The sequence below is a fragment of the Juglans microcarpa x Juglans regia genome, chromosome 5S (assembly GCF_004785595.1).
Source record: "Juglans microcarpa x Juglans regia isolate MS1-56 chromosome 5S, Jm3101_v1.0, whole genome shotgun sequence".
Lineage (NCBI taxonomy): Eukaryota > Viridiplantae > Streptophyta > Magnoliopsida > Fagales > Juglandaceae > Juglans > Juglans microcarpa x Juglans regia.
This window is the reverse complement of record NC_054603.1, coordinates 8154515-8181122: the sequence shown is the minus strand read 5'-3', so window position 1 is coordinate 8181122 and position 26608 is coordinate 8154515. Positions and strand designations below refer to the sequence as shown.

General features: G+C 35.2%; 1 protein-coding gene across 9 annotated transcripts; it reads left to right on the top strand.

The window, feature by feature from the left end:
* Positions 1 to 26608, top strand: LOC121267587 (cuticle collagen 2-like). Of its 9 annotated transcripts, XM_041171526.1 has the most exons (7): positions 1 to 274; positions 531 to 612; positions 704 to 859; positions 923 to 992; positions 17813 to 18018; positions 18058 to 18166; positions 26358 to 26608. In XM_041171526.1, exons 1-7 carry the CDS (start codon positions 263 to 265, stop codon positions 26449 to 26451), a joined length of 729 nt encoding a protein of 242 aa, XP_041027460.1. In that variant the 5' UTR covers positions 1 to 262; the 3' UTR covers positions 26452 to 26608. The 9 variants fall into 9 exon arrangements, with proteins under 9 accessions (XP_041027460.1, XP_041027458.1, XP_041027459.1 ...); XM_041171524.1 differs by having other exon boundaries at positions 5 to 274; positions 17813 to 18166; XM_041171525.1 differs by lacking the exon at positions 923 to 992 and having other exon boundaries at positions 5 to 274; positions 704 to 902; positions 17813 to 18166.

Sequence of the window (26608 nt, the reverse complement as noted above, 5' to 3'; positions counted from 1 at the left end):
ACTTTTCTTGTAGGCCAAACAGCCAGTACCGCACGCTCACGATAAAATGCCGAAGGTCTCTTCGTGATAGATCATCGCATGCAGCAGATATACAACGTGGGAAACCTGTGTGTTTTGTTTTCCGATCCATCCTGCATCTTTAAATTGGAAATCTCTGAGCATTCTGTTTCGCAGTTTCACTTTCGTGAAAGTAGAGTAGTAGTGTTGTTCCTGTATTAATCCTTTGGTTTCGATCAGGTTGATCAAATCCGAACATACAGCAATGGGCGAAAAGGTTTGTAAATTTAGAGATATCTTTAGTGTACCCATGCATTCCATTCATTTTATGATCTGATCATTTATTATTCTTCGATAGTTTCTTTTTTGGGTCTCTAGCTGATTTCATTTTGTCGGCAGATGATGATCACCAACAACTTTCAATTTGTTTTGTCGGAAAGTACTGTTCTATATATATGTATGTTTTTCTTGGCTGGGAATATTATATATATATAAATATATATGGATTTAGAAATTCCGTACTGATCTTACAGGCCAGAGAAATGTATCTGAAGGCTGACCTGCAGTGCAGTAAATGCTACGAGAAGGTGAAGAAAATTCTATGTAAATTTCCTGGTCAGTCTCTCTCTCTCTCTCTCTCTCTCTATATATATATATATGATGTTGTATATTATGCGTTAATGTTGAGCTTTGTTATGAACAACAGAAATACATGACCAGAAATTCGATGAGGAGAAAGACTTGGTCACAATCAAAGTTGTATCCTGCCATCCTGAGAAGATTAGGAGGAAGATCATCTGCAAGGGTGGAGGTTGCATTCAGTTTGTTGAGAGAGGGCCTCAAGGGCCTCAAGGGATTCAAGGGCCTCAAGGGATTCCCGGACCTCAAGGGCCTCAAGGGCCTCAAGGGATTCAAGGGCCTCAAGGGATTCCCGGACCTCAAGGGCCTGAAGGGATTCCCGGGCCTGAAGGGCCTGTGGGGCCTGAAGGGCCTCAGGGACCTCGAGGGCCAGGACCAAAGCCAGTACCAGGTTATACAGTAGTACCGGTCGTTTATCCAGTCTGTACTTGTGGTTGCGGAGGGACACGCCAATGCTCGTGGAGGCCACCGTATCTTAGAGATTGTCATGCGCCTTGTTATGTGAGCCGTTATGAGTACTGCAGTGAAGGAGATTCCACAGGGTGCACTACCATGTAAACGTAAGCTGGTCATCAGTCTCTTACAATATTAAAATCATTTATGTGTTCCCGCGTACGTACGTGTTATGTAAGAGACATATTAATATTACCCATGAAATCTTGTACGTCCATTTAATGATTTGAATTATATATATGATTATCTTTACTATATATTGATCTCTTGCTGCATATTTATTTCTAAGGTTGTGTTTGGATATTAAAATGAGTTGAGTTCAGTTGAATTAAGTTGAAATGATAAAATATTATTAAAATATTATTTTTTTAATATTATTATTATTTTGAGATTTGAAAAAGTTGAATTGTTTATTATATTTTGTGTTAGAATTTAAAAAAGTTGTAATAATGAATTGAGATGAGTTGAGATAGGTTGATGATCCAAACGAAACAAACCTTTTAGGTTTTGGTACTGTCATTGCAAACCTCCATGCTGATTTATTCAAGTTTACAGTGCTCTGCATGCCTCATTAATTTACATGAGAATTGTTGAGGATTTTTCGTGCACATGAGAAATTCATATAATTTGTTGGGTATTTGTGAATTAATGAGAAGTTAAATTCTCAATCAATTTCATTGATCAATTTCTCACTTGAATTTACATGGTCATGAGAAAGTATACACATTTTTTAATTTGGAGGAAATTAGTCACTCAACTCGAGTAGTACTACTTCCAGATTGAGAACAAGTCAACATTCGATACAGTGTAAAAGGATATAGTTTCTCACTAGGCATGCCATCCAGCACATGGCTCCAGCCCATGCCTTGCAACCTCAACGCCCAGGCCACCAACCTGGGCCATGCAGAGCCAACGCCCAGGGCACCTGCCTGGGCCATGCAGCACACATGCATGGCTCAAGTCCATCAGCAAGCCTTGCATGGCACCACGCCATGTCCACCAGCAAGCCTTTGCATCGCCCCATGCCATGTCCATTAGTAAGCCATGTCGTGCCCACCAGCCATAGACCAGACCAGCCCAAACGAAGACCATGCACCATCCTAGCCCACCCATGGGCTCATACATGCCACATGCCAACTTAACCCATGCCAATTATGTTATTGCTTTCTTATTTACTTTTATTTATTTATTTTCCAATGGACCTTTTGAGAGTTTTCACTTTATAACCTTAATAAATAAGACCCTTAGATATTTCTTTTACATCTTTTGACAATTTTCCATTGTGGATGGCTATTGTTCTTGAGATCATTATTTCGGTGCTTAGCACTTTGGCTCTTTGGGGTGCAATTCGTGAATTCCTTAAGATAAAATCACACTTTACAATTCGTGAATAAGTGTGATTCATTTATCAATATATGAGGTTTTCTTTCATCTTTGTACAATTCGTGAATCAAAGTTGATTGGTTTATCTTTGTGTTTCTCTTTGTGTTCATTCAAGTTCTTGAGTGTTCATACATTGTTCTTCGTGTTCATCCATTGCATTGCTCATTCAATCCATCCATACCCCTAATTCTCGACCACTAGAGTGTTTGTCTTACTTTCCATATTTGATTTCTTCCATCCCTTTTGCCCTAGCCGAAATACACTTACCATATTCGGCCACCACAAATCTTTCCTTATTCCATTTTGCCCTGGCCGAAGTCTTCAAGTGATCTATAAGGTAATTCCTACCTTTAGGTAATTTGACTTCATTCATATCATATCCCTTGATTTAAAGAATTGTTATCCATCATTAATTCCTTAAATCTCTCATTTCCTATTTTGCCTCAAGTCAACTAACAACTTACCATATTAGCCCATAGCCGAATTCCCTTTCTTTCCTAGATAGATTCCTTCCATCTAGGAATCTTACCATATCCATTCCCAACCATCCAACCCTAACCAATCCCCCAATTCTCGTCAACCCTAATCCATTCCCATAGTCCATGGCAACCCTAGTTACTTCTTACCCGAAACCCTAACCTCACTTCATCCCATCAACCCTAGCCTCCATCCATCTTGGCGCCTCCCTCAAGGACAAGTCATTAGCCGTTCCACATTGTTTTGCCTCTATTAAACACTCAATTTACTCAATTCCATCATCATCACCATCACTCCATTGCCACGGAAGTTGAAGGCCAAGTAAGTTGGCAAGTTCATTAAGTCATCATCCTCACCAAGGTGAGCTCGTAGTCCTTAGCGTTTAGAGACAAGACTGGGGTCCCTAATACCTGAGTCGGAGCATAAGATTTTAATTTAAGTACTGAACTGTGTCTCGACAAGCACAGCAAATTTTTGAAAAACAGAAAACACATCAGCTTTAGAACGGGAAAAATAGATCCAAGTAAATCAATTATAATAATTGATAAACATCACAAAATATCGATACTGACCATGAGAAATAACAGGACTGACACCCCAAGCATCAGTATGCACAATCTCAAAGCAATTAGAAGTACGACTACCATGTGCAAGAAAAGGTAAAATTTTACTTTTATCAAGATGACAAGTAGTACAATCAAAAGATACAGGAGAAGAAGAAAATGAATCTTTATTGTCTAAAAAACCATGTTTCAAAATATGAGTCAAGACAACAGAATTAGGATGACCAAATTTCTTATGCCAGACTTCATTATTATTGGCAGTAGTCGTACAAGCAAGAGAAACAACATTAGAAATAGAAAACTGTAGAGGAAATAGATGTCCCACTTTAGGCCCCTTCGCGATCACCGTCCTCGACATCTGATCTTGCACAAGACAACCACCGTGAGAGAAATGAACATCACAATTATTATCTACCAATTTTCCTATAGAAATCGAATTGGTAGATAATCCAGGTGAGACAAAAACATTTTGAAATGAAGAGCCCAAAGTACCAACAACAGTAATAGGAATTGTATTGCCATTAGCAATCTAAATAGTTTGCGTGCCTCCATACTTACAAACACCATGAAGACCCGTCGTACTATCAATCATATGATTAGAGGCACTCGAATCAACGATCCAAGAAGAAGTGGAGTTAGGATCCATACATTGCAGGCCTAAAGCCATAAAAGCAAACGCAATCATCTATTGGACCATGGCAGGTGTGTGAACAGTTGAATCAGAGCTTACAGTGGGGGGCGCAGAAGAAGACGAGGACTGAACAACAGCTTGAAAGGCCTGGGATTGGCGATTCTGAGGTCACACTCGATAGTGTTTGATGATATAACCCTCTTTCTTGCAGTAGTTACAAACTTTCTTTGGATAGTTGCGAGCAATATGACCGAAGTCCTTGCAACTAAAACACTGTAACTTGTTCTTCCCTCTCCCTTGTGCTACATAGGCTACATTCACAGCCTCCGAAAAGACATTTTCAAAAGTCATACCCATCTGAGTGGATAACTGTTGTTCTTCACGCAATAAATCTCCTAAACTAGTATCCAAAGAAGGAATCGGATTACGGTTTAATAAACCGGCTCGAATAGGCTCAAATTCAAGTTAAAACTTCATCAAAAACTTATCGCGTTGACTCTCAACATGAACGCTTGAAAAGCCGCAAGGGTCGTAGGGGGAGCCTTAGCATGAACAATAGCAAAATACTCGCTCCAAAGATTAATAAAACCAGAATAAAATTGCTCAATGGTAAAATTACCTTGATTGGAATTGCTAATTTCCAACTCAAATTGAAATTTCTGAGCACTGTAGTCTTGGTGATAAATACAATGCAAGTAATCCCACATAGCTTGAGTCGTAGTAAAACACCGAAGATTGGTGACTAGATGGGGCTCAATCATTCCCAATAGCCAAGAGATCACCTTATTATCCTTAACTTCCCATTGGGCAAATTCATTTTCATCAGTGGGAACTCGAACAAAACTATCAATATGATTTGATAATTCTTTCCCTTTCAAGAACATCTTAAACTAAAGTTCTCAAATAGGAAAATTCTTCCAAATGAACAATAGTATTCTCAATAGACATGATAAAAGACACGTAAAAATAGTCGCAAATCTAACAAAAGCAACCCAAATAGATGTTGATGGCCCAATAAAAAAGATAGCCCACAAGAAACCAAGGCATGGTAAAAGGCCAACAAATGGCCCAATAAAGCAGCCCAACGAAGGTAAAAAAAAGAACGGCCCATAAAAAAAATTATATGGGGAAATACCTTTTGCTAGCACGCAAACGACAAACAAAGAACTTTCGAAACCCACAAAGCACGACAGAAATGGTCGATGGTCACGCAGCCACCAAACACCAACAGCCACAAACAGTGTCGACAGCGACACAACCACCCACAGACAGTGCCGGCATACACCACAGACAGCTCCGAGAACCACCAAACAGACCCACAGACACCAAAAATAATAAGCAAATCCACCACTGAGAACAACCAAAAACAGTCAAGAACCACCACAGATAGCTCCGACTCTGCAACCTATAACACCAAGAGCAAGAAAATCTTGTAGTAATAGAGGGAAAAAAATTCCTCCTATCACTCATGAAGGATTTAGACCGCAGAGATGAATATCAGAGTATGGGCTCTGGTACCATGTCAAAATTGATCTGAATACCCTTTACTGAGGGTTTGGATTCATTATATAGAAGAGAATATACAAGATTGTTGCCAGATTCTATGCGTCAAATATGCTATACAAAGTAAGTATTTACAACAATATCTAATCGAGCTAGAAAGGAAATTATCACTATAAATACAATAAATATTTCCCAAATCATATCTCCGTAACATGTTAGCCACCCTATACTTGCTGAAACTTATGCACTATGGAGGATTGTGGAGTTTTGTTTGGAATTAAACATGAAGAACATTGTTTTTGAAGGAGACGTACAAACAACGATAAGAGATGTAAATAGTAAAGAGGTGGTTTGGATGTGGTATGATTAGTTAATTGAATATTTGAGAAGCATTTTTACCAATAGAACAGATTGGAAGATACAACATACATATTGGGAAAGCAACAAACTTGCGCATCAATTAGCTAAGTTAGTTTTGGAAACAGATGAGGAATTAGTATGAATTGAAAATGACCTATCGGAGACCTTTACACTTGTAATACAGGACAATCTTAGTATCCCTTGGTATTAGTTTTGCAAGGAAATAATACATATTTACTTCAAAAAAGAAGATATTAATATTGGAAGGTGGTACTACATACGATCAATCGAGGTGGTTAATTCAATTAATCCAAGCCAGTAGATGCAAATGTTAGATTGGCTTGCTAGAGATGAGATCAGTACTTAATAAACAATCAAAGAGCCAAGCTACCAATATCTTGGACCTTGTGTTACAAATTAGAATGACATTCAATGTGGGAAACTTTCTTACGTGTTTACAACCCGTTGGCTCGAAACTTCTCAATCGAAGCGTACTATGAAATCTTTTTTTTTTTCTTTCCTAGGCGTACGAAATGATGTAGCTTACTCCATCCATGCATCTTCTTTATAAGATGCCTTTTGGCCTGATGTTTCTAATATAATGCCCTAGTCGATTGATTTCTCACTGTCTGGCGACCCTACCTTTTGTACGACCGATGACAATCATGATGACCTGTTCCACAACAATTTCACTTTAATTAGTTGCTCTAAGAGGAGTGTTCTTCAATCTCATGTACATCTGAATTGACAGCCATGGGGCTGGAAATTAAGGTTTGTAAATACTGTACTAACCAGATGATCTCTTAATTAATACCCATTTCATAATTATATGATCCAGGATCAATATCTTTTGTGTCAGAACTTTATTTGATCATTTGATTATTCATTTGCTTTCCAGATCTATATAAGTTGTTGTTTTTCGCTTTTAATTACTTTTTATGTGGCATATATAATGGGATATATTTAGACTTTCGAACACTTTTCATAGGTTACTACAATAATGGTGATGAAGGTTGACCTGTAGTGCCATTGCTGCTACAAGAAGGTGAAGAGATTTTTGTCTAGATATCCTCGTGAGTCTCTTCTCTTTGTCATGATCTCTTTAATTGTAATCAGTATTTCCTGCAAAAGAAAAAGACTGAGTTGTTCTTCGTGATGTGTTTGAATTTTGTGAACAAAAGAAATAGAAGACCCAGATCATATACGATCCAACTTCTTCATATATAAAACTTCATCACAAAGTAATTAATCGCGTAAAGTTTCAAAATTGTTCAATGCATTAGAAACCACCCAAAACCAACTTATAAAATCACTTCATGACAAATCAATTAGGTCCATCCATCTAACACCTAGTAGAAAAATAATGCACCCCCATGCCAAAACCAACATATATAACTACTAATTGACAAAACTTCACTTAAAAGGAACTCACCCCCTTCAAAAGACCTTGCCCATAAGGTCTGGATATTGTAACCTCAACTGATCAATAGAAACCCAAGTAGCATCCTCCTCAGCAGCTCCACTCCATTTGATCAGGAAATCAAAAAAATGCTTGTTATCAATAGCAGACATTCTCCTCTGCAATACTGCTTTAGGTTCACTTATAAATGCACCATGAGAATCTTGTAATGACAGTACTGGAGAAGTAGTTGTCATTGGACCTACATGCTTGTTCAATCTAGACACGTGAAATACTTGGTGTACAGCTGAACCCTCTGGTAATTCCAATCTATATGCAACTGATCCAATGCATTGCAATATTTTAAAGGGACCACAATACCTTGTTGCCAAGACAATAGGTCCTACTGAATGTTGTTTATATTTCTACAATTTCAAGTAAACCATGTCACCCACTTGGAATTGCCTATGAACATGTTTCATGTCATATTGCAGCTTTATATAATTCTGAGCTGCTGCCAAATTCTTTCTCAATAATGACAGAATTTCTTCTCTTGATCTTAACTCAGAATTCACTGCTTCATTTCGAGGAGTGCCAGCCACATATTGTAATAAGGTAGGAGGAGTCACACCATACAACGCCTCAAATGGTTTATTTCTAGTTGCTGAGTGAAGAGAGGTATTATACCACCATTCTACCCAAGGAAGCCAATGACTCCATTGTTTAGGACTATCCGAGACAAAACACCTTAAGTATTGTTGCACACACTTGTTGACAATTTCATTATGCCCATCTGATTGAGGATGGTAGACAGAACTAAATTGCAACTTAGTCCCATGAAGCCTAAAAAGCTTCTTCTAGAAGGTACTTGTAAAGGTAGCATCTCTGTCAGTAGCAATTGTTGTAGGCATTCCATGCAACTTAAAAACTTGGGATATAAAAATCTTGGTTACTAAAGCTGCATTATAAGGATGAGACATAGGCCAAAAATGAGCATACTTTGTTAAATGATCCACAACTACTAGAATCACAGAAAATCCTTGTGACTTGGGAAGAGAATCAATAAAGTCCATAGAGATATCACTCCATGACTTCATAGGAATCGGCAATGCTGAAGTAAGCCTGCGGGTAATACATTCTCCCATTTACATTTCTGACAAACCTCACACTCTTTGATGAACTATTTAATGTCTTTTCTCATTCCAGTCCAAATAAAGTCTGCTCTGGCCTTGTGCAATGATTTCTGATACCCTGAATGTCCACCAAAGGCACTACTATGTATAAATTTGAGAAGTTGCTGCTTCAAAGAAGACTTAGCTGAAAGAAACAGCTTTCCTTTCTTTAAAAAAAATCCATTCTTGACTGTAAAAGCTTTATTCACCAACTCTCCTTGTTGCAACCTCCTGCAAATGTTAGTAATTTCCTCATCTTTCAAGTAAGAATCCTTAAATTGTTGCAGCCACATAGGATCCAAGACAGTAATAGCAGCTAACACTACTTCCTTCTCTGTAACTTCATCCATTCTTGACAGTGCATCAGCAGCTACATTTTCTCTTCCTCTCTTATATTCAATTGTGAAATCGTACCCCATCAACTTGCTAAGCCACTTCTGCTGTGATGGTGTGCCTATTTTCTGCTCTAACAAAAACTTTAGACTTTGTTGATTAGTTTTAATGATAAACTTAGTCTCCAAAAGGTAAGATCTCCACTTCTTAACAGCCAACACCAAGGCTAAGAATTCTTTCTCGTAGGCAGATAAATCCAAAGCTTTCAATCATGGCCTTTATCTTGGATGGATCAGCCTGCACTCCCTTAGCATATACTAAATGACCAAGATAATCAATTTGCTTACAAGCAAATCTACACTTGTTTCTTTTAGCAAACAATGAGTGCTTTGCTAAAACTGTCAATACCATAGTCAAATGTTGTAAGTGATCAGTCTTGTTTTTACTATATTTCAAAATGTCATAAAAAAAAAAAAACTATGTCAAACTTCCTCAGAAATGGTTGAAACACTTCATTCACTAAAGACTAAAAAGTAGCAAGAGCAATGGTTAAGCCAAATGGCATAACCAAAAACTTATAATGTCCTTAACGGGTTCGAAAAGCAGTCTTCTCAATGTCAGATTCCCTCACTCTGATTTGATGATAACAAGACCATAGGTCTAGTTTAGAAAAAATAGTACCCACACACAACTCATCAAGAAGCTCATTCACCACAGGAATATAAAACTTATCTTTAATAGTTTCCCTATTCAAAGCACTATAATCAATGCACATTCGCCAAGACCCATCAGTCTTCCTCACAAGAATAATTGGAGAAGAAAAAGGAGACTGACTACACCTTATTACCCCAGCTTGAAGTAATTCTTTGACTATGTTCTCAGCTTTTTGTACAAAGGGATACCTATAGGGCCTAACAGAAACAGGCATTGTACCCTCCTTCAAATTAATCTTGTGATCATGGCTTCTTCTTAGAGGTAATTCTTTTGGTTCTTCAAAGATTGCAGAGAAATTTTTTAAAACCTCTTGTATCACCCCATCAATTTCTTCCTTAACATCACTTTGCTGCTGCTGAATTAACTGCAAGAACATTCCCCTCCACTCAATTGTTGGTAATTGGTAGATCTGTTCAACTATCTCAGACTTGGCAGCATTCATTCTTCGAATGATTATTGACTTGCTATTGTGTTGAAAGGACATTGTAAGACCATAAAAATCCCAGAACACAGGACCTAAAGTCCTTAGCCACTGCATCCCTACCACCACATCACAACCTCCTAATGGTAATAAAAATAAATCAGTGTTAAACTGATGCCCTTGCATCTGAAACTGCAACCCTTCTATCATACCTTCACTCCTCACCCTCTCTCCATTTGCCACTCTTACCTCCACTTATTGTACAACATTAACTATCAATCCCACCTTCTTACGAACCAGGGGATCAAGAAAATTATGCGTACTGCCTGTATCCACAAGAATGGTTACAGAACAGTTCTGAATCCTACCATGGATTCTTATGGTTCTTGGGCTCAAGGATCCTGCAATTGCATGCAAGGATATCTCAGGAACTTCACTCTGAGATGTCAAACTATCAACAACAGTTTCTTTTTCTGTCAACTCGTAGTCTTGAACTTCATCTTCTTTAAAACAATCTATCCCTTCCATCAGAAAAATTCTTGCTTTCCTTCTTTCACATTAATGACTAGGGTTTCATTTCTCATCATAGAAATAGCACAAACCCTTTTCCCTTCTCTCCTTCATTTCATCTGCACTATTTTTTTGTATAGGCAAAGAAGGCTTAAAATTGTTAGCTCTTCCGAGCCCAATACTCTCCTTCCTTACAATACTATTATTAAAGCCATTTCCACCAACAGAAAATGGTACATAGGAAGTTTGATAATTCTCTCCTCTAATGCAGCCACGAGTACTAAGGATGTACTCTTCTTGAATCTTGGCAAGGCCAGATGCAAAATTGAGACTCTGAGGATGTAACATCCTCACAAGCAACCTTATTTCATTTTTTAAACCACTCAATTTGTAATTTTCAAACAACCCCTTCAATCTATTAGAATCACTTCAAATTATGTTTTATAGGCAGCCACTGTAGAATTCTTTTTAAGTTGAGTAAGAGCTTCCATGGGATCATCATAAGATGAATTCCCAAACCTCAATTGCAAAGCATGCACAAACCCACTCCAAGAATCAAAGATGCCAGTAGATTCAGCATCTTGAAACCAAATTAAAGCACTCCCCTCAATATAAAAAGATGACAATAAAAAATTTTGCCCATCTGACATGGTATACAAAGCAAAATAATGATTTGCTTTATAAACCCACCCCGTCGGATTCTCCCCATCAAATTTTGGAAAGTCGAGTTTAATGGTACGAAATTGCATACCTCTGTGATCAAACCCTCGCTCAGAATCTTCTGGTCTCTTACCACCATTTTGATGACCTCATCTTCCACCATTAACAGCTTCAATCAAGACATCCATCTTCGAGTTCAATAGTTCCAGTGATCCTTGATGATCTTCAAGATGCTTCCCTTGTTGTTTTTGACTCTGTCGCAACCCACTCACCATCTTCTCCAACTCCTTAAAAAATTTCATTCCGCCCTTTTCCTAGAGAGAAAAAAAAAATCTTTCTTAGAAAAATAGAACTACTTTAGTACCAATTGTAAGGATAAAACTCAAGAATGACTCACAAATCTGATCTTCGAGGGATCAATTCCTCCAAATGCACTTTACTAAAGCTTTTTTCAATGCATTACATCTTACAGAGCCCTCCCTTTTATACACAATCCTATCGTTTATTCTATTATGAAGATAAAGGCATTTCGGTACATTATGACAGTTAAGTAAGGCTACTATTGTAATTACTGTGTTTTGCTTATTAACTAACTAACAGAGCTAACAGAAGCTTCCCTCGACCCCTTCATCTATTTCCATTTCCCTTTAGAATTCTTCCTTCTCAATTATTGCTCATAACACAACAGCAGCAAGAGCAAAAAGCTTTCTACTTGTTCTCCATCAAAAAGTAGTCCCAATATCAATGATAGAGGCAAAGGCACAAAGAGAGAGTGGGTACCCCTGGCTGAACACGAAATGATCAGTGATGGTCAAGCTAAAACCCTAGCCCTTATCCATTTCATTGCGCGCTCGATTCATTCTTAAAACTTGACGATATTTCTAAACCTAATTACGAAGCCCCAAATCCCTAACGAATCAAAATATAAAAACTTGCACCAAGATTGGGTCAAACCGCTAATTACGAAACCCAAATCTCTGTGGTTGTGGCCTCTGTTCACATGATGAGTTGGATGCATGCATGGCCTGTTGATCAAGGTTGGACGTTTGGCCACAACTATAATTATTAGCACTTGAAGTGTGGCCTCCAACTTGGTGCCGACTTTCGAAGCCCAATCCAGGACCTCAATACATATATAGGTGCACTAATAAGTAATTGGGCTTCCATTCATCATTCTGACACCACATCTCATACTTGATCTTTATTTTTATTTTATTATTACCAAAATAAAATAATTCTTCTAATCATCATCCATACAACCATTTCATGGTATGGAAAAAAATAAAAAATAAAACAAAATCATGTGTAGTGTGTGGATTAGGTATGATGAGTAAAATTTTTCTATTACAATACTTCACCAACCACCAAGCATCATCCAAAATATATTTTCTAGGCCCGTATGTTCGGTTTAGGGTTTGATGTTTGAAAAATTCTATTTAGCAGCCCTACACCACAAATTAGTGTTTATTTTTCATATTTTTATTTTTTTCCCTCAGCAAATATGTGGTGTAGGGTTGATGAGTAGAAAAACTCTTTATGTTTAGAGGATCGAATTAATATATATCATGTCAATTATTTTTATTTTTTTCATTTGTTTTACATAATGGATTGATAACATGCCCATATGAGTAAATTATTTTTAGAGTACTTTTTAATTATATATATAAGAGTATATCATTCTTATATATATATATATATATATATACACATTCTTATATATATATATATATAAGAAGTGCTAGAATAATAAAAAGATCTCACAAACTAGTGTAATTTAATATGATATGTTAGATCAACTTTACAATAAAAATAGTTAACTTTTTAATCTATTATATTATATTAAAACATGTTTGTTTGTAGGTTTACTTTTACGGGATCACTTTGTGATTAAGACATTTATATATATATAATAGATTTTTTTCAGTAACAAAATTTGATTTTTTTTATCATATTTAAACTATTTTGTGAAACATTCTTTGAAACATAAAAGTTTTCAACAAAATTGAAAAATAGTATATACTTTTGGGTGTCATGCGTTTTTTCTTTATATTTTCTTTTAACACATAATTTTTCCTTTTTATCAAAAGTAGCATGACAACAATTTTTTTCGTCTTTATTTTTATCAGAACTATACTCATTATATAAAGAAATTAAATCAATTTTAAAAACTTTATTTATCACAAATAATTAGTTGTGAATAATAGAAGCATAGGAGACATTTAAGAGGTCTTTTGTCTTCTTCTTCAACAACTTTATTTCTTTTAGATAAATCTATATTTTTAGTAGTATAATAAGCCGTCTTAACTTAACTTGAGAGGCATTAGTACTGGCAACTCCTATTATACTATAGGGTAGTAGTAGGGTTGTTGTCTTATTATTACTCATAATTTATTTCAAAATTATTTTATTTTATTTTTATTTTTTTAACATTCTTAATTATTAAAAAAATTAAAAATATATAAAATTTTACTAATAATCATTTTCTTAACTGATAAGTAAAATACAAAATTTAAAAAAATCAAATATAAAATAAATAGTAAATGAATAGTAAAAGATAATAATCCTATTATTTTTCTATACTATATATATATATATGGGTAGTGATAGAGTTACTGTCCATCTACTATCCATTTATTACTTATAGTATATTTATTTTTTTATCATTTTATTTTAAGTATTTTTTTTACATTCTTAATCATTAAAAAAAATTAAAAATATATATAAATTTATTAATAGTCATTTCTTTAATCATTAAGTAAAATAAAAAAATTTAAAAAAAATTAAATATAAAAAAATAGTAAATAAATAGTAAAAAGATAGTAATTTCATTATATATGTATATATATATAAAAAGTCATGATATACTTGCACATGCATGATAGTACAACCTTCCAAACGAGTGGCCGAAACATCTCATCTTCAATTAATAGTACTGATAGAGACACGTCGTGGCCAGAAACTTTATTATATATGAGAAGAGAAAGTCTATTTACTTTCCTAATTTGATACTTTTATTTGACATCTAGTTAAAATTTATTTTTTTATTTTATTTTTTTTTATTTAATAATTAAAGAAGTGATTTTAAGTGTATTGGTGTATTTTTTTATTTTTTAAATATATTTAAATATGTTAAAAAATGTGAAAAGAAAAAAAAAAAATTTACGTTGAGCGGTATGCCCAGCGGTCAAAATGGGGCGGCATAGTAGCCGCCCCCATATGAGAAAAGCTTGTATGCGGCTCATATTTGACCGCTACAGTATACCGTTGAGTAGAAAAAAATTTATTTTATTTTATTTACTTAATGATTAAGAAATTAATTTTAAGTGTATTAACGTATTTTTTTTAATTTTTAAAAATATTTAAATATATTAAAAAATATAAAAATAATTAAAAATAAAAAATAATTAACGATATAAACTAACAATACTATTTAGATAGTAGAGTAGCACCGCTCGTTATATATTATCACTGAAGCAAGGTGCAAGCAAACTTCAAAACTTTTGGTCAAGATTAATTAAGCTATGAACGAGTACGTTTGATTTTCTTTAGCTGTAAAAATTGGGAGGTATTATGAATATGTAAAATTCAATTTGTTCATGGGTTTTAATATCTTTGTTGGCATAACTATTCGGCACGATTTAGAAATTACAAAATATAAACTAATAATTATTCTTTTATAAGTGAATTCAACACACGAAATATTTAATTAGTAAAGTAAAATAGTATATAGTCTGGATTCGAACTCAAAAGTAGTACTTCTACTCTGATCATACCATGTGAAATAACTAATTGTCTCATAAATTTAAGCCGATGGATAAATTATAATATATTTTGTATTTGTATAATTTAATAATGTGAAGGATCGAATATGATAAAGCAATTGGTAATTATAAATGATCGAGTAAGTTGTTATATGGCGGTCCCCATGCAACTTCTTTTGCATATATATGACTATGACAGGCATCCAACTTCAAGAGCAAAAGAAGATCAGAAAGCAGCTGATTCGTCACAAAGCAACATCACAAAGTGATAAAAGTTTCAAAGTTGCCCCTTATATTAAAAGCCATAATACTCGAACCAACTTCTTCATATAAAAAACTTCATCACAAAGTAATTAACAGCGTAAAGTTTCAGTGTTGCTCAATGAATTAGAAACCACCGAGAACCAACTTATAAAATCACTTCATGACAAATTAATTAGGTCCATCCATCTAACACCTAGCAGAAAAATAATGCCCGAACCAACATATATAACTACTAGTACGTGACAAAACTTCACCTAAAAGCAACACTACAGGACCACCCATTTTTTAGGTTTTTGGAAAATATTATATGAGTTTTTTATTTCTTTAACTGAAAGAAAAGGAAACAAACAAAACAATTTTTGCAACTATGGGGAGTTCTTTTTTTTTTTTTTTAAAAAAAAATTTTAGTCAATACAAGAAAACTACTTATTTATGACGATAATTACGACTATTTATAATAAAAACATACTAGCTGGGTATTTATAATTAGGGGCTAAGAGGGATGAGACTTCCTACAAATTACCATTCAATTTGCACGATATTCATTATAAATTACAATAGATAGTTAATTTATTGATAAATATCGGGTGGTTGTACGTTATCTTCAGCTTCATGGATTTCCAACAAATAATGGAATAAGATAACAGAGAATGACAAAACCTACGAATATTATAGATGTAACCTAAAATGTCTTATATTTTAGATAAGATAACAAAACTGACAAAACGTATTTATATTCAAGATGCATCTAACCTACCATATATGCATGCCATTTAAATAGGCCAATGGATTATTAATTGCCCCCACAAGGCCACAGCTACTCTAGGATACAATTATAGTTCTTTAATGTGAATTAAGAAAATAAAAGATGATATTTGTAGTTATAGAATATACAAAGCGATGCGTATTCATTTTGAAAAAAGTGAATAAATATAGAATTTATATGATTTTTTTTTAAATAGTAAATCTCACTCTTTTTTTCAAAAGAATGCACGATATTTACAAAATTTATGATTGTATCTAGTATAAAAAAATTTGCATAAAGTAATTAAATTTATCTCTTCTCGTAATTATATTTGAGTTTATTTTTTTAAATGGTAATCAAATTCTAAACTTTTATCAAGATATGATGTTAAATTATTATTTATTCTAAAAATATAAATTACTAAAAAAATTATATTTTAATAATTTAATTTTTATATATTAGGGAATAGATAATTTCGTGCCAAATTAAGGATTAGGACAAGGATGGTTTTACGGAAATCGAGAGGACTACCGATAGAACCTATGTGCATTGTTTTTTTATCCTTAATGTTTAAGAAAAAAAATCAATTCAGTCTTTTTAAGTCTGATTTAATTATCAAATAAGATAAAAGTTAAAAATTAAATAAAATATTATTAAAATATAATTTTTTAAAAAAATTAAAAAAAATTAAATTTTATATTAAAATATAAAAAATTATAATTATTTAATAAGATAAGATAAAATAAATTAAAATGATTTATAGATTGGTCCACCTGTGTGATTAATGTAAAATCTGATGTCACTGTTAATGATTAAAGATGTATGGAAGTTGACGTGGATCAATCAAAGCCAGCTGCACAGCACAAACGCAAAAATTTATAAACATATCCACTTTTCTTGTAGGCCAAACAGCCAGTACCGCACGCTCACGATAAAATGCCGAAGGTCTCTTCGTGATAGATCATCGCATGCAGCAGATATACAACGTGGGAAACCTGTGTGTTTTGTTTTCCGATCCATCCTGCATCTTTAAATTGGAAATCTCTGAGCATTCTGTTTCGCAGTTTCACTTTCGTGAAAGTAGAGTAGTAGTGTTGTTCCTGCATTAATCCTTTGGTTTCGATCAGGTTGATCAAATCCGAACATACAGCAATGGGCGAAAAGGTTTGTAAATTTAGAGATATCTTTAGTGTACCCATGCATTCCATTCATTTTATGATCTGATCATTTATTATTCTTCGATCGTTTCTTTTTTGGGTCTCTAGCTGATTTCATTTTGTCGGCAGATGATGATCATCAACAACTTTCAATTTGTTTTGTCGGAAAGTACTGTTCTATATATATATGTTTTTCTTGGCTGGGAATATTATATATATATATAAATATATATGGATTTAGAAATTCCGTACTGATCTTACAGGCCACAGTCATAATGGTGTTTAAGGCTGACCTGCAGTGCTATCACTGCTACAAAAAGGTGAAGAGAATTTTATGTAAATTTCCTGGTCAGTCTCTCTCTCTCTCTCTGTATATATATATATATATATATATATCTAGCAATATTTGGTTGCTGCCCTTGCAAGAAAAGAAAACCTTACAAAAACAAAAGGACTGAGTTAAATATATTATATATATATATATATGTATGCGTTAATGTTGAGCTTTGTTATGAACAACAGAAATACATGACCAGATATTCGACGAGAAGAAAAACTTGGTCACAATCAAAGTTGTATCCTGCTATCCTGAGAAGATTAAGCAAAAGATCATCTGCAAGGGTGGAGGTTGCATTGAGTTTGTTGAGAAACCACCTCCACCTCCCCCACCGGGGCCTCCAGGGCCTCCAGGGCCTCCCGGGCCTCAGGGACCACCTGGGCCAGTTGGGCCAGTTGGGCCTCAGGGACCTCCCGGGCCATGTGGGCCAGTTGGGCCAGTTGGGCCTGTGGGGCCTCCTGGGCCAGTGCAATGTGGGCCACCAGGGCCTATTGGACCTCCCGGGCCTCCAGGGCCTCCGGGACCAAAGCCAGTACCATGTCGTCCACAAGAACCGGACCGTCCCATTGTTGTACCATGTTATCCAGTAGGCGTTTATCCTCCCGGAGGATGTACTTGTGGTTGCGGCGGTTGGGGTTCGGGTTGCAATTATCCAGGATGGACACCCCCATGGTGGTGGAGGCAACCGTATCCTAGTGATTGTCATGCGCCTTGTAATGTGAGCCGTTATGAGTACAGCAGTGAAGGAGATTCCACAGGATGCACAACCATGTAAACGTAAGCTGGTCATCATCATGTCTCTTACAATATTAAAATAATTAATGTGATCCCGCGTACGTACGTGTTATATGAGAGACATATTAATATTTCCCATGAAATCTTGTACGTCCATTTAATGATTTGAATTCTGTATATGATTATCTTTACTATATATTGATCTCTTTGCTGCATATTTATGATCTCTAAACCTTTTAGGTTTGGTACTGTCGTTGCAAACCTCCATGCTGATTTATTCAAGTTTACAGTGCTCTGCATGCCTCAGTAATTTACATGAGAATTTTTGAGGATTTCTCGTGCACATGAGAAATTAATATAATTTGTTGGGTATTTGTGAATTAATGAGAACTTAAATTCTCAATCAATTTCGTTGATCAGATTTCTCACTTGAATTTACTTGGTCATGAGAACGTATACACATATTTGTTAATTTGGTGGAAATTAGTCACTCAACTCGAGTAGTACTACTCCAGATTGAGAACAAGTCAATATTCGAGATTAATCAGTAATTAAGGTATGCAACTTGGCAAATTCTTTTTTAAAAATAGTAGAATTTGTTATTAAAAAAATAAATTCTTTTTTGTGGATCTCCGAGATTTATCTTTAATTTTTTTTTTAAAAAATGCATAAAATAAGTTTGTACATCCTAAAACTATACAAATTATTAATTCCCACCTTTAAGATTATGCACAATCCGATTACACGAGAGGGCAATTATATGCAAGGACATGGGCTTACAAGTGAAACATGATAAGGTCCAAATATATATATATATATATATATATATATATATATATTTTTAAATAGGGTATAAGGTTAATGTGCAAGTGAAGCTTTATCCCCCTAGCCTACCTAAATGCATGGTTGCCATGCACAGCTTGGACTAGAAACACGTGTACGGTTCCCGAGTGTGGTACTGCATATATATCCATGACCATAAATATTAATTAATTAAACATATTAATATTGGTGAACCCTCTAGAATAAACAGTGAAAGTGGAATGTGGAATGTGGAAGGAAGTTTGGAAGCTAAATGCACCTTATAACATTTCTTGGGGAAAGCAGTCAACAACTATTTACTCACAAAGAAGAACCTATTAAAGAGAAAAGTTGTTGAATCATCCATGTGTCCCATATATAGTAGAGAAGTGGAGTCACTTACTCATTCACTTTGGAGTTGTGCAGCTTCCTTAGATGTTTGGACAGAAAGTGAAAGTCATGTCAAAAAATAGTCATGTCTTGAGTTGGAATTCTATCACATGTGGGAAAGGTTATTGAAGACCTTAAATCAAGGAGAACTAGAGAAGGTGGCAGCCATCATGAGGAATATTTGGTTAAGAAGAAATAAGTTCGTTTTTGAAGAAAAGTTCTCTAATCCTTACAAAGTTATAAGAACAGTTCTTAAAAATTTAGAAGAATACCAAAAGGCATAAAAGGACTTAGTTTGCAACTTCAAAGCTGCAGGGTCTGGGCGTGTAGTGGAAAAATGGAACACACCAGGGGAGGGCATGGTGGAAGTTAATTGGGATACCTATTTTGACTCCAAGAGATTAAAGATGGGGGCATGTATCATTTTGAGGGATGAAGATGGTGAGGTATTAGCATCTTTATGTATGAGTAAAAACTGAATGTTATGTCAAAATTGGTCTGAATACCTTTTATTGAGGGTTTGCTTTCATTATATAGAAGAGAATATACAAGATTGTTGCCAGATTCTATGCGTCTAATATGCTATACAAGGTAAGTATTTACAGCAATATCTAATCTAGCTAGAAAGGAAATTATCAACCAAAAATGCAATAAATATTTCCCAAATCATATCTTCGTAACATCCCCCCTCAAACTGATGCTGGTAGATCACGAAGTATCAATTTGTCAACCAAAAACTGATGTTGGTGCCAAGAAAGAGCTTTACTGAATATGTCGGCAGTTTGATGTTCGGTGGAAATGTAAGGAAGAGTAATTACATATTTGTCAAAGGATTCACGTATGGAATGACAATCGACTTCGATATGTTTCATACACTCATGGAAGACAAAATTAGCAGTGATCTGAATAGCACTAGTATTATCAACATGAAGAGGAGTGGGTTGAAGCTGAGGAAAACCAAGTTCACCCAATAACCCACGAAGCCATGTGATCTTAGAGCATGCGGAAGATATAGCACGATACTTAGACTTAGTGGAGGACTTGAAAACTCTGTCTTGCTTCTTACTCTTTCAAGAAATTAGTGAATTGCCAAAAAATATGCACTAGCCAATAACAGAGAGACAAATATCCGCACATCTGGCCCAATCAGCATCACTATACCCCACCAACTATAAGGAAGATTCCTTAGGAAAGAACAACCCGCGTGTAGAGGTGCCTTTTAGATATCGGATAATGCGGCGAACAACGGCTAAGTGAAGATGTCGGGAGGCCTGCATAAATTGACTGACCTGCTGCAAAGTAAAAGAAATGTTAAGACGAGTAATCGTCAAGTAGTTCAAACTCCCAATGAGCTGCCGATACAAGGATGGATCTGATAGAAGTTCGTCTTTCTCCTGAAGAAACTTAAGATTTACCTCCAAGGGAGTAAGAACAGAGTTACCCAATTGGAGACCAGCCAATGAAATTAGTTCCTGCGTGTATTTGTATTGGTGTAACAACGTACTAGTTGAAGTAATTTGCACCTCAAGGCCAAGAAAGTACTGCAGGGGACCAAGTTCTTTCATGTGAAAAAAGGCCTTGAGAAGATGTTGTAATTGCTTAATTAACTCAGTATCAGAGCCAGTACCAGTAATCACAATGTTATTAACATATACTAGAAGCAATACAATTCCTATAGAAGTCTTGCGAAGAAAGACAGAAAAATCAAACTAACTCTGAGTAAAATGAAAAGCAAGTAGGGTAGAACAAAATTTATCAAATCATGCACGCGGAGCCTATTTCAGTCCATACAAGGATCGGCATAGCCAACAAACCTCTGAGGAAGGTGAAGCAAACATGCCGAGAGGTGAAAACATATAGATTTCTTCCTTCAGATCCCCATGTAGAAAAACATTCTTCACATCCATCTGCCGGAGAGACCACCCTTGCGACGCGGCAAATGCCAAGATAGACCATACTCTTGGCGGTTCCCAAGAGCCACAAGACGAGTCATATATCTTTCCAGTAAGCCATCAGACTGAAACTTGACTGAGTACACCAATTTACAGCCAATAGGTTTGACACCAGAGGGATAAGTCACAAGATCCCAAGTATGATTGTCTTGAAAAGCTTGGATTTCTTCTTGCATGGCCTGTTCCCAACATGCTTGGGTGGCTGTCTGGGTATAAGAGTGAGGAACAAACACAGTGTCGAGAGTGACAATAAGTGAGGTATGAGAAAAACCATACATATCCAGTGGATGTGTAAACCTGGTGGAGCGCCGAGGTATAGAAACTGCAGAATTAGATGACGGATCAGTGTCTGGAAGGGGCGTTGAAGGAGGACGTCTACAATACACCACACTTGATTTAAATTGCTCAATGGAAGAAGACACATCATCAAAAGTGGGTAGAAGAGTAATAGGAGGATCGGAAATAACTTGAGACTGAAAGAAATATTGATTTTTAAAGAAAACCACATTTCGGGAGATTTGGAATTTGTTTGCATGAGCATCATAACGAACAAATATTTTCTGAGTAGGGCTATATACCATAAAAGCACATGTGACAGACTGGGCAACAAGCATGTGGCGATCAACAAGTAGCTGATGAACAAAACAAACACATCCAAAAGTATGAAAGGATTGATACTCAGGATACATGCCAAATAATCGAAAATAGAAAGAATCATAATTTAGAATGGGAGTAGGCAAACGATTAATCAAATAAACAGTAGTATATAAAGCTTCTACCCATAACTTAGAAGCTGCAGAAGAATCAATCAACAAAGTACGAACGATATCTAAGAGATGATGATTCTTATGCTCAACAATTCCATTTTGTTGAGGGGTATAAGGATAAGAATGTTGGGAAATGATCCATTTTTGCTGAAGATAAGTCTGAAAGAAATGAGACATGTACTACCTTGTCAGAACCCCTAAAAAAGTGGTCTCGAGCCACGTGTCGACACTGTCCTTGATAGGCAAGGACAACCTCATGGCCAGCCTACACGCATGCCTTGGTTCGTGCCTTGACATGCACGGGACGCCCAGCATACCGGGCCACAGGCCCAGTGAGGTTAGTGGTCTGGTAGCCCAACGCACAAACAGTCAAGAACCACCACAGATAGCTTCGACTGGCAACCTAGAACACTAAGAGCAAGAAAATCTTGCAGAAATAGATGGTCAAGGTAAGGTGGGGTGGGGTGGGGTGAGGGAGAGAGAAATACAAGACCAGATCATATACGAACCAACTTCTTCATATATATAAAACTTCTTCACAAAGTAATTAACATTTATATAAAAAATAATTAATTTTTAAATTATAAATATTACTCTTTTTTAAAGGGAATGCACGACGTTTGTACAACTTATGACTGTATCTAACATAAAAAATATTGCATAAATTAATTAAATTTATCTCTTCTCATAATTAATATTAGAATTTAATTTTTTAAATGGTAATCAAATTCTAAACTTCTATTAAGATATTATGTTAAATTATTATTTATTCTAAAAATACAAATTACTAAAAAAATTATATTTTAATAATTTAATTTTTATATATTAAGGGATAGATAATTTCGTGCCAAAATTAAAAGGAATGAAAATGTAGGTTATAATTTATAGATAAAGGTTGATTTAGGCCCTGTTCGAATAGTAAAAATATTTTATCTTATCATTATAATTTTTTCAAATTTTTATATAAAATATAATAAATAATTTAATTTTTTAAAATTTAAAAAAAATAATATTAATTTTATTCTAATAATATATTATTAAACTTTTAATTTACATCTCAATATTTCGTATCCAACTCACCATCCAAAAAAGACCTTAAAAAAAGACCTTAAAAAGTGAAGTCCACGCCTAAGAAAAAGTGAAGATCGCGACCACCGACACTACACTAAGGTTGCTAAAGGTGTACGGACATGTGCTGTTGCCATGTACGAGGAATGTTGCATCCCCTGACAGTAGTATAAAGATGATGGAAAGAGCGGTTCTATCGCCCCAGTATATTTGACTGTTTAGATTTTTTTTTTTTTTTTTTATTTAGCAATTGAATAAATCATTTTAAATATGTCGATATATTTTTTTTATTTTATAAAATATTTAAATATATTAAAAAAATATAAAAAAAATAAAAAAAAAAGTTGCAAAACACATTATAGTGGTGCTACTCAGACAGCAGAATAGCACCGTTCTAAAGATGATACAGTTACTACTATATTATTACTTATTTATCACTCTTTTTTGTATTTAATTTTTTTAAATTTTTAAATTTACTTATTAAAGAAATGAGTATAAATAAAATTATATATTTGCTTAATTTTTTTTAATAATTAAGGATGTTAAAAAAATATTTAAAAAAATGATAAAACATAAAAAAAAAACTTGAAATGCAATTAGATGGTAAATGGATAGTGATAGTACTACTAATTCGATTTCTAATTTGAAATGCAAAGGAATTATTCTATTCCTAATTTGATAATTTAAACAATAAGATTCAATTTATTCAGATTTTAAAATTTATTTTTTAAATTAAATTATATTAAAAAAACAGTATATAATGTAAAAGTCTTCAAATGTTATACTAAAATAATCTAGCAACTTTAGTAAAAGTCGTTTTACGGAGATCGAGAGTTCTATCATAGAACCTACAGAATAGTGCATTGTTTTTTTTATCCTTAATGTTTAAGAAAAAATACCAATTAAGTCCATTTCCCACGTCTCGTTTTTAATCTCAAAAAATAAGATAAAAATTAAAAGTTATATAAAATATTATAAAATTTAATTATTTAATGTAATTTTTTTAAAATTTTTAAAATTAATTAATTAATTATATTTTATGTAAAATTATAAAAAAATTAGAATTATTAAATAAGATAATATAAGATAAATTGAGATGACTTGTACAATTTTTTTTTCTTTTTTGAAATAACTTCATTCATTGATAACATGATCAACATTAGGCATGAAAATCGACTATGTCGGTTCGGTTTTCTCATAAAACCGAAACCAACCGAACATAAGTTTTTGAGGATAAAAACCGATTGAAACTGACCGGTGTTAAGGGCTGAAACCGGCCGGCTTTGGTCAGGCCGGTTGCGGGTCGGTTTGATTGGTTTGTGGGTCGTGTGGGTCGTCGGCGACGAGAGAAGAGAGAGGGAGTGACGAGTGCAGGTCAGGGAGAGGGAGAGGGAGATTGCATGTCATTGGGTCTGGGGAGAAGGAGAGGAAGTCTGGGAGTGGGGAAGACTACGAACTGGTGAAATGCGAAGAACGAAAGTTACGAAATGAAGGAATGAAGGAGAAACCGGGGGGAGGGAGGATTCAAACTCCTAAGACATCAGTCAGTTCTTCGGTTGAGACTGGGTCTGAACCACAGACCGAACTGGCCGATGTCGGTTTTGCTAATTTGCTATTGCTGGCTGACCGTTTCTCTGTCGGTTTCAGCCGGTTCCTGAATCCGACGATTTGTCTACGTCGACAGCGGTCAATCTGGCCAGTTTGTGTACAACCCTAATCAACATTACATGAATTGAAAAAAGTTTGGATTTTCCTCCAACTCTACTATATAATTAGTTACAAGTAATGCATCTTTTCCTAGTTCATGAGCCACTGAATTTCCTTCATGGTTTATATGAAATATCTTCCATTCATCATATTGAATTAATGTTTCTTTTAAATCTGAAATAATCATGTCAAAGTAGCCCTAATTTTGATGCTTATGCTGCACCTCATTGACAACGGTTTAGAAATCTCCTTTCAAAATAACTCTGTCCATGCCAATGACGTGTACATTTGGTCTACCTAGCATAGTAACTTTAATAATTGTAGCACCTTTAATAATGTAAAATCTGATGTCATGTATTAATTGATTAAACGTGGACGGTGACGTGGGTCAAAAAAGCCAGCTACACCGCAATCAGAAATACAACGTGGGAAACTGTGTTTTGTTTTCCGATCCATCCTGCATCTTTAAATTGGCAATCTCTGAGCATTCTGTTTTGCAGTTTCACTTTAGTGAAAGTAGAGTAGTAGTGTTCTTCCTGCAATATTTTGGTTTCGATCAGGTCGATCAAATCCGAACATACAGCAATGGGTGAAAAGGTTTGTAAATTTAGAGATATCTTTCGTGTACCCATGCATTTCATTCATATTATGATCTGATCATTTATTATTCATCGATCGTTTCTTTTTTGGGTTTCTAGCTGATTTCATTTTGTCGCAGATGATGATTATCAACAACTTTCTATTTGTTTTGTCAGAAAGTAGTGTTCTATATATATATGTTTTTCTTGGCTGGGAATATATATATATATATATATATATGGATTTAGAAATTCCGTACTGATCTTACAGGCCACAGAAATGTATCTGAAGGCTGACCTGCAGTGCTGTCAATGCAGCAAGAAGGTGAAGAAAATTCTATGTAAATTTCCTGGTCAGTCTCTCTCTCTCTCTCTCTCTCTCTCTCTCTATATATATATATATATATATGATGCTGTATATTATGCGTTATTGTTGAACTTTGTTATGAACAACAGAAGTACATGACCAGAAATTCGACGAGAAGAAAAACTTAGTCACAATCAAAGTTGTATCCTGCTGTCCTGAGAAGATTAAGAAGAAGATCATCTGCAAGGGTGGAGGTTGCATTCAGTTTGTTGAGAAAGGGCCTCCAGGGCCTCCCGGGCCTCCGGGGCCTGCGGGGCCTCCAGGGCCTCCCGGGCCTGAGGGACCTCAAGGGCCTCAAGGACCTCAAGGGCCTCAAGGGCCTGCGGGGCCTGCGGGGCCTGCGGGGCCTCAAGGGCCTCAAGGACCTCAAGGGCCTCCGGGACCAAAGCCAGAACCATGTCATCCACATAAACCGTATCCTCCCAATATTGCTGTACCATGTTATCCAGTAGTACCGTCCGTTTATCCAGTCTGTACTTGTGGTTGCGGAGGGACACGCCCATGGTCGTGCAGGCAACCGTATCCTAGTGTTTGTCATGCGCCTTGTAATGTGAGCCGTTATGAGTACTGCAGTGAAGGAGATTCCACAGGATGCGCAACCATGTAAATGTAAGCTGGTCATCATGATCATGTCTCTTACAATATTAAAATAATTTGTGTTCCCGCGTACGTGCGTGTTATATGAGAGACATATTCATATTACCCATGAAATCTTGTACGTCCATTTAATGATTTGAATTATATATATGATTATCTTTACTATA

What these genes read in the sequence shown, in the direction of transcription:
- LOC121267587 (XM_041171524.1), top strand. An exon ending in GTGGGGCCTGAAGGGCCTCA is followed by an intron (nt 993 to 17,812) that starts GGGACCTCGAGG and finishes ACCTCCCCCACC; the next exon opens with GGGGCCTCCAGGGCCTCCAG. An exon ending in CCATGGTGGTGGAGGCAACC is followed by an intron (nt 18,167 to 26,357) that starts GTATCCTAGTGA and finishes ATGGTCGTGCAG; the next exon opens with GCAACCGTATCCTAGTGTTT.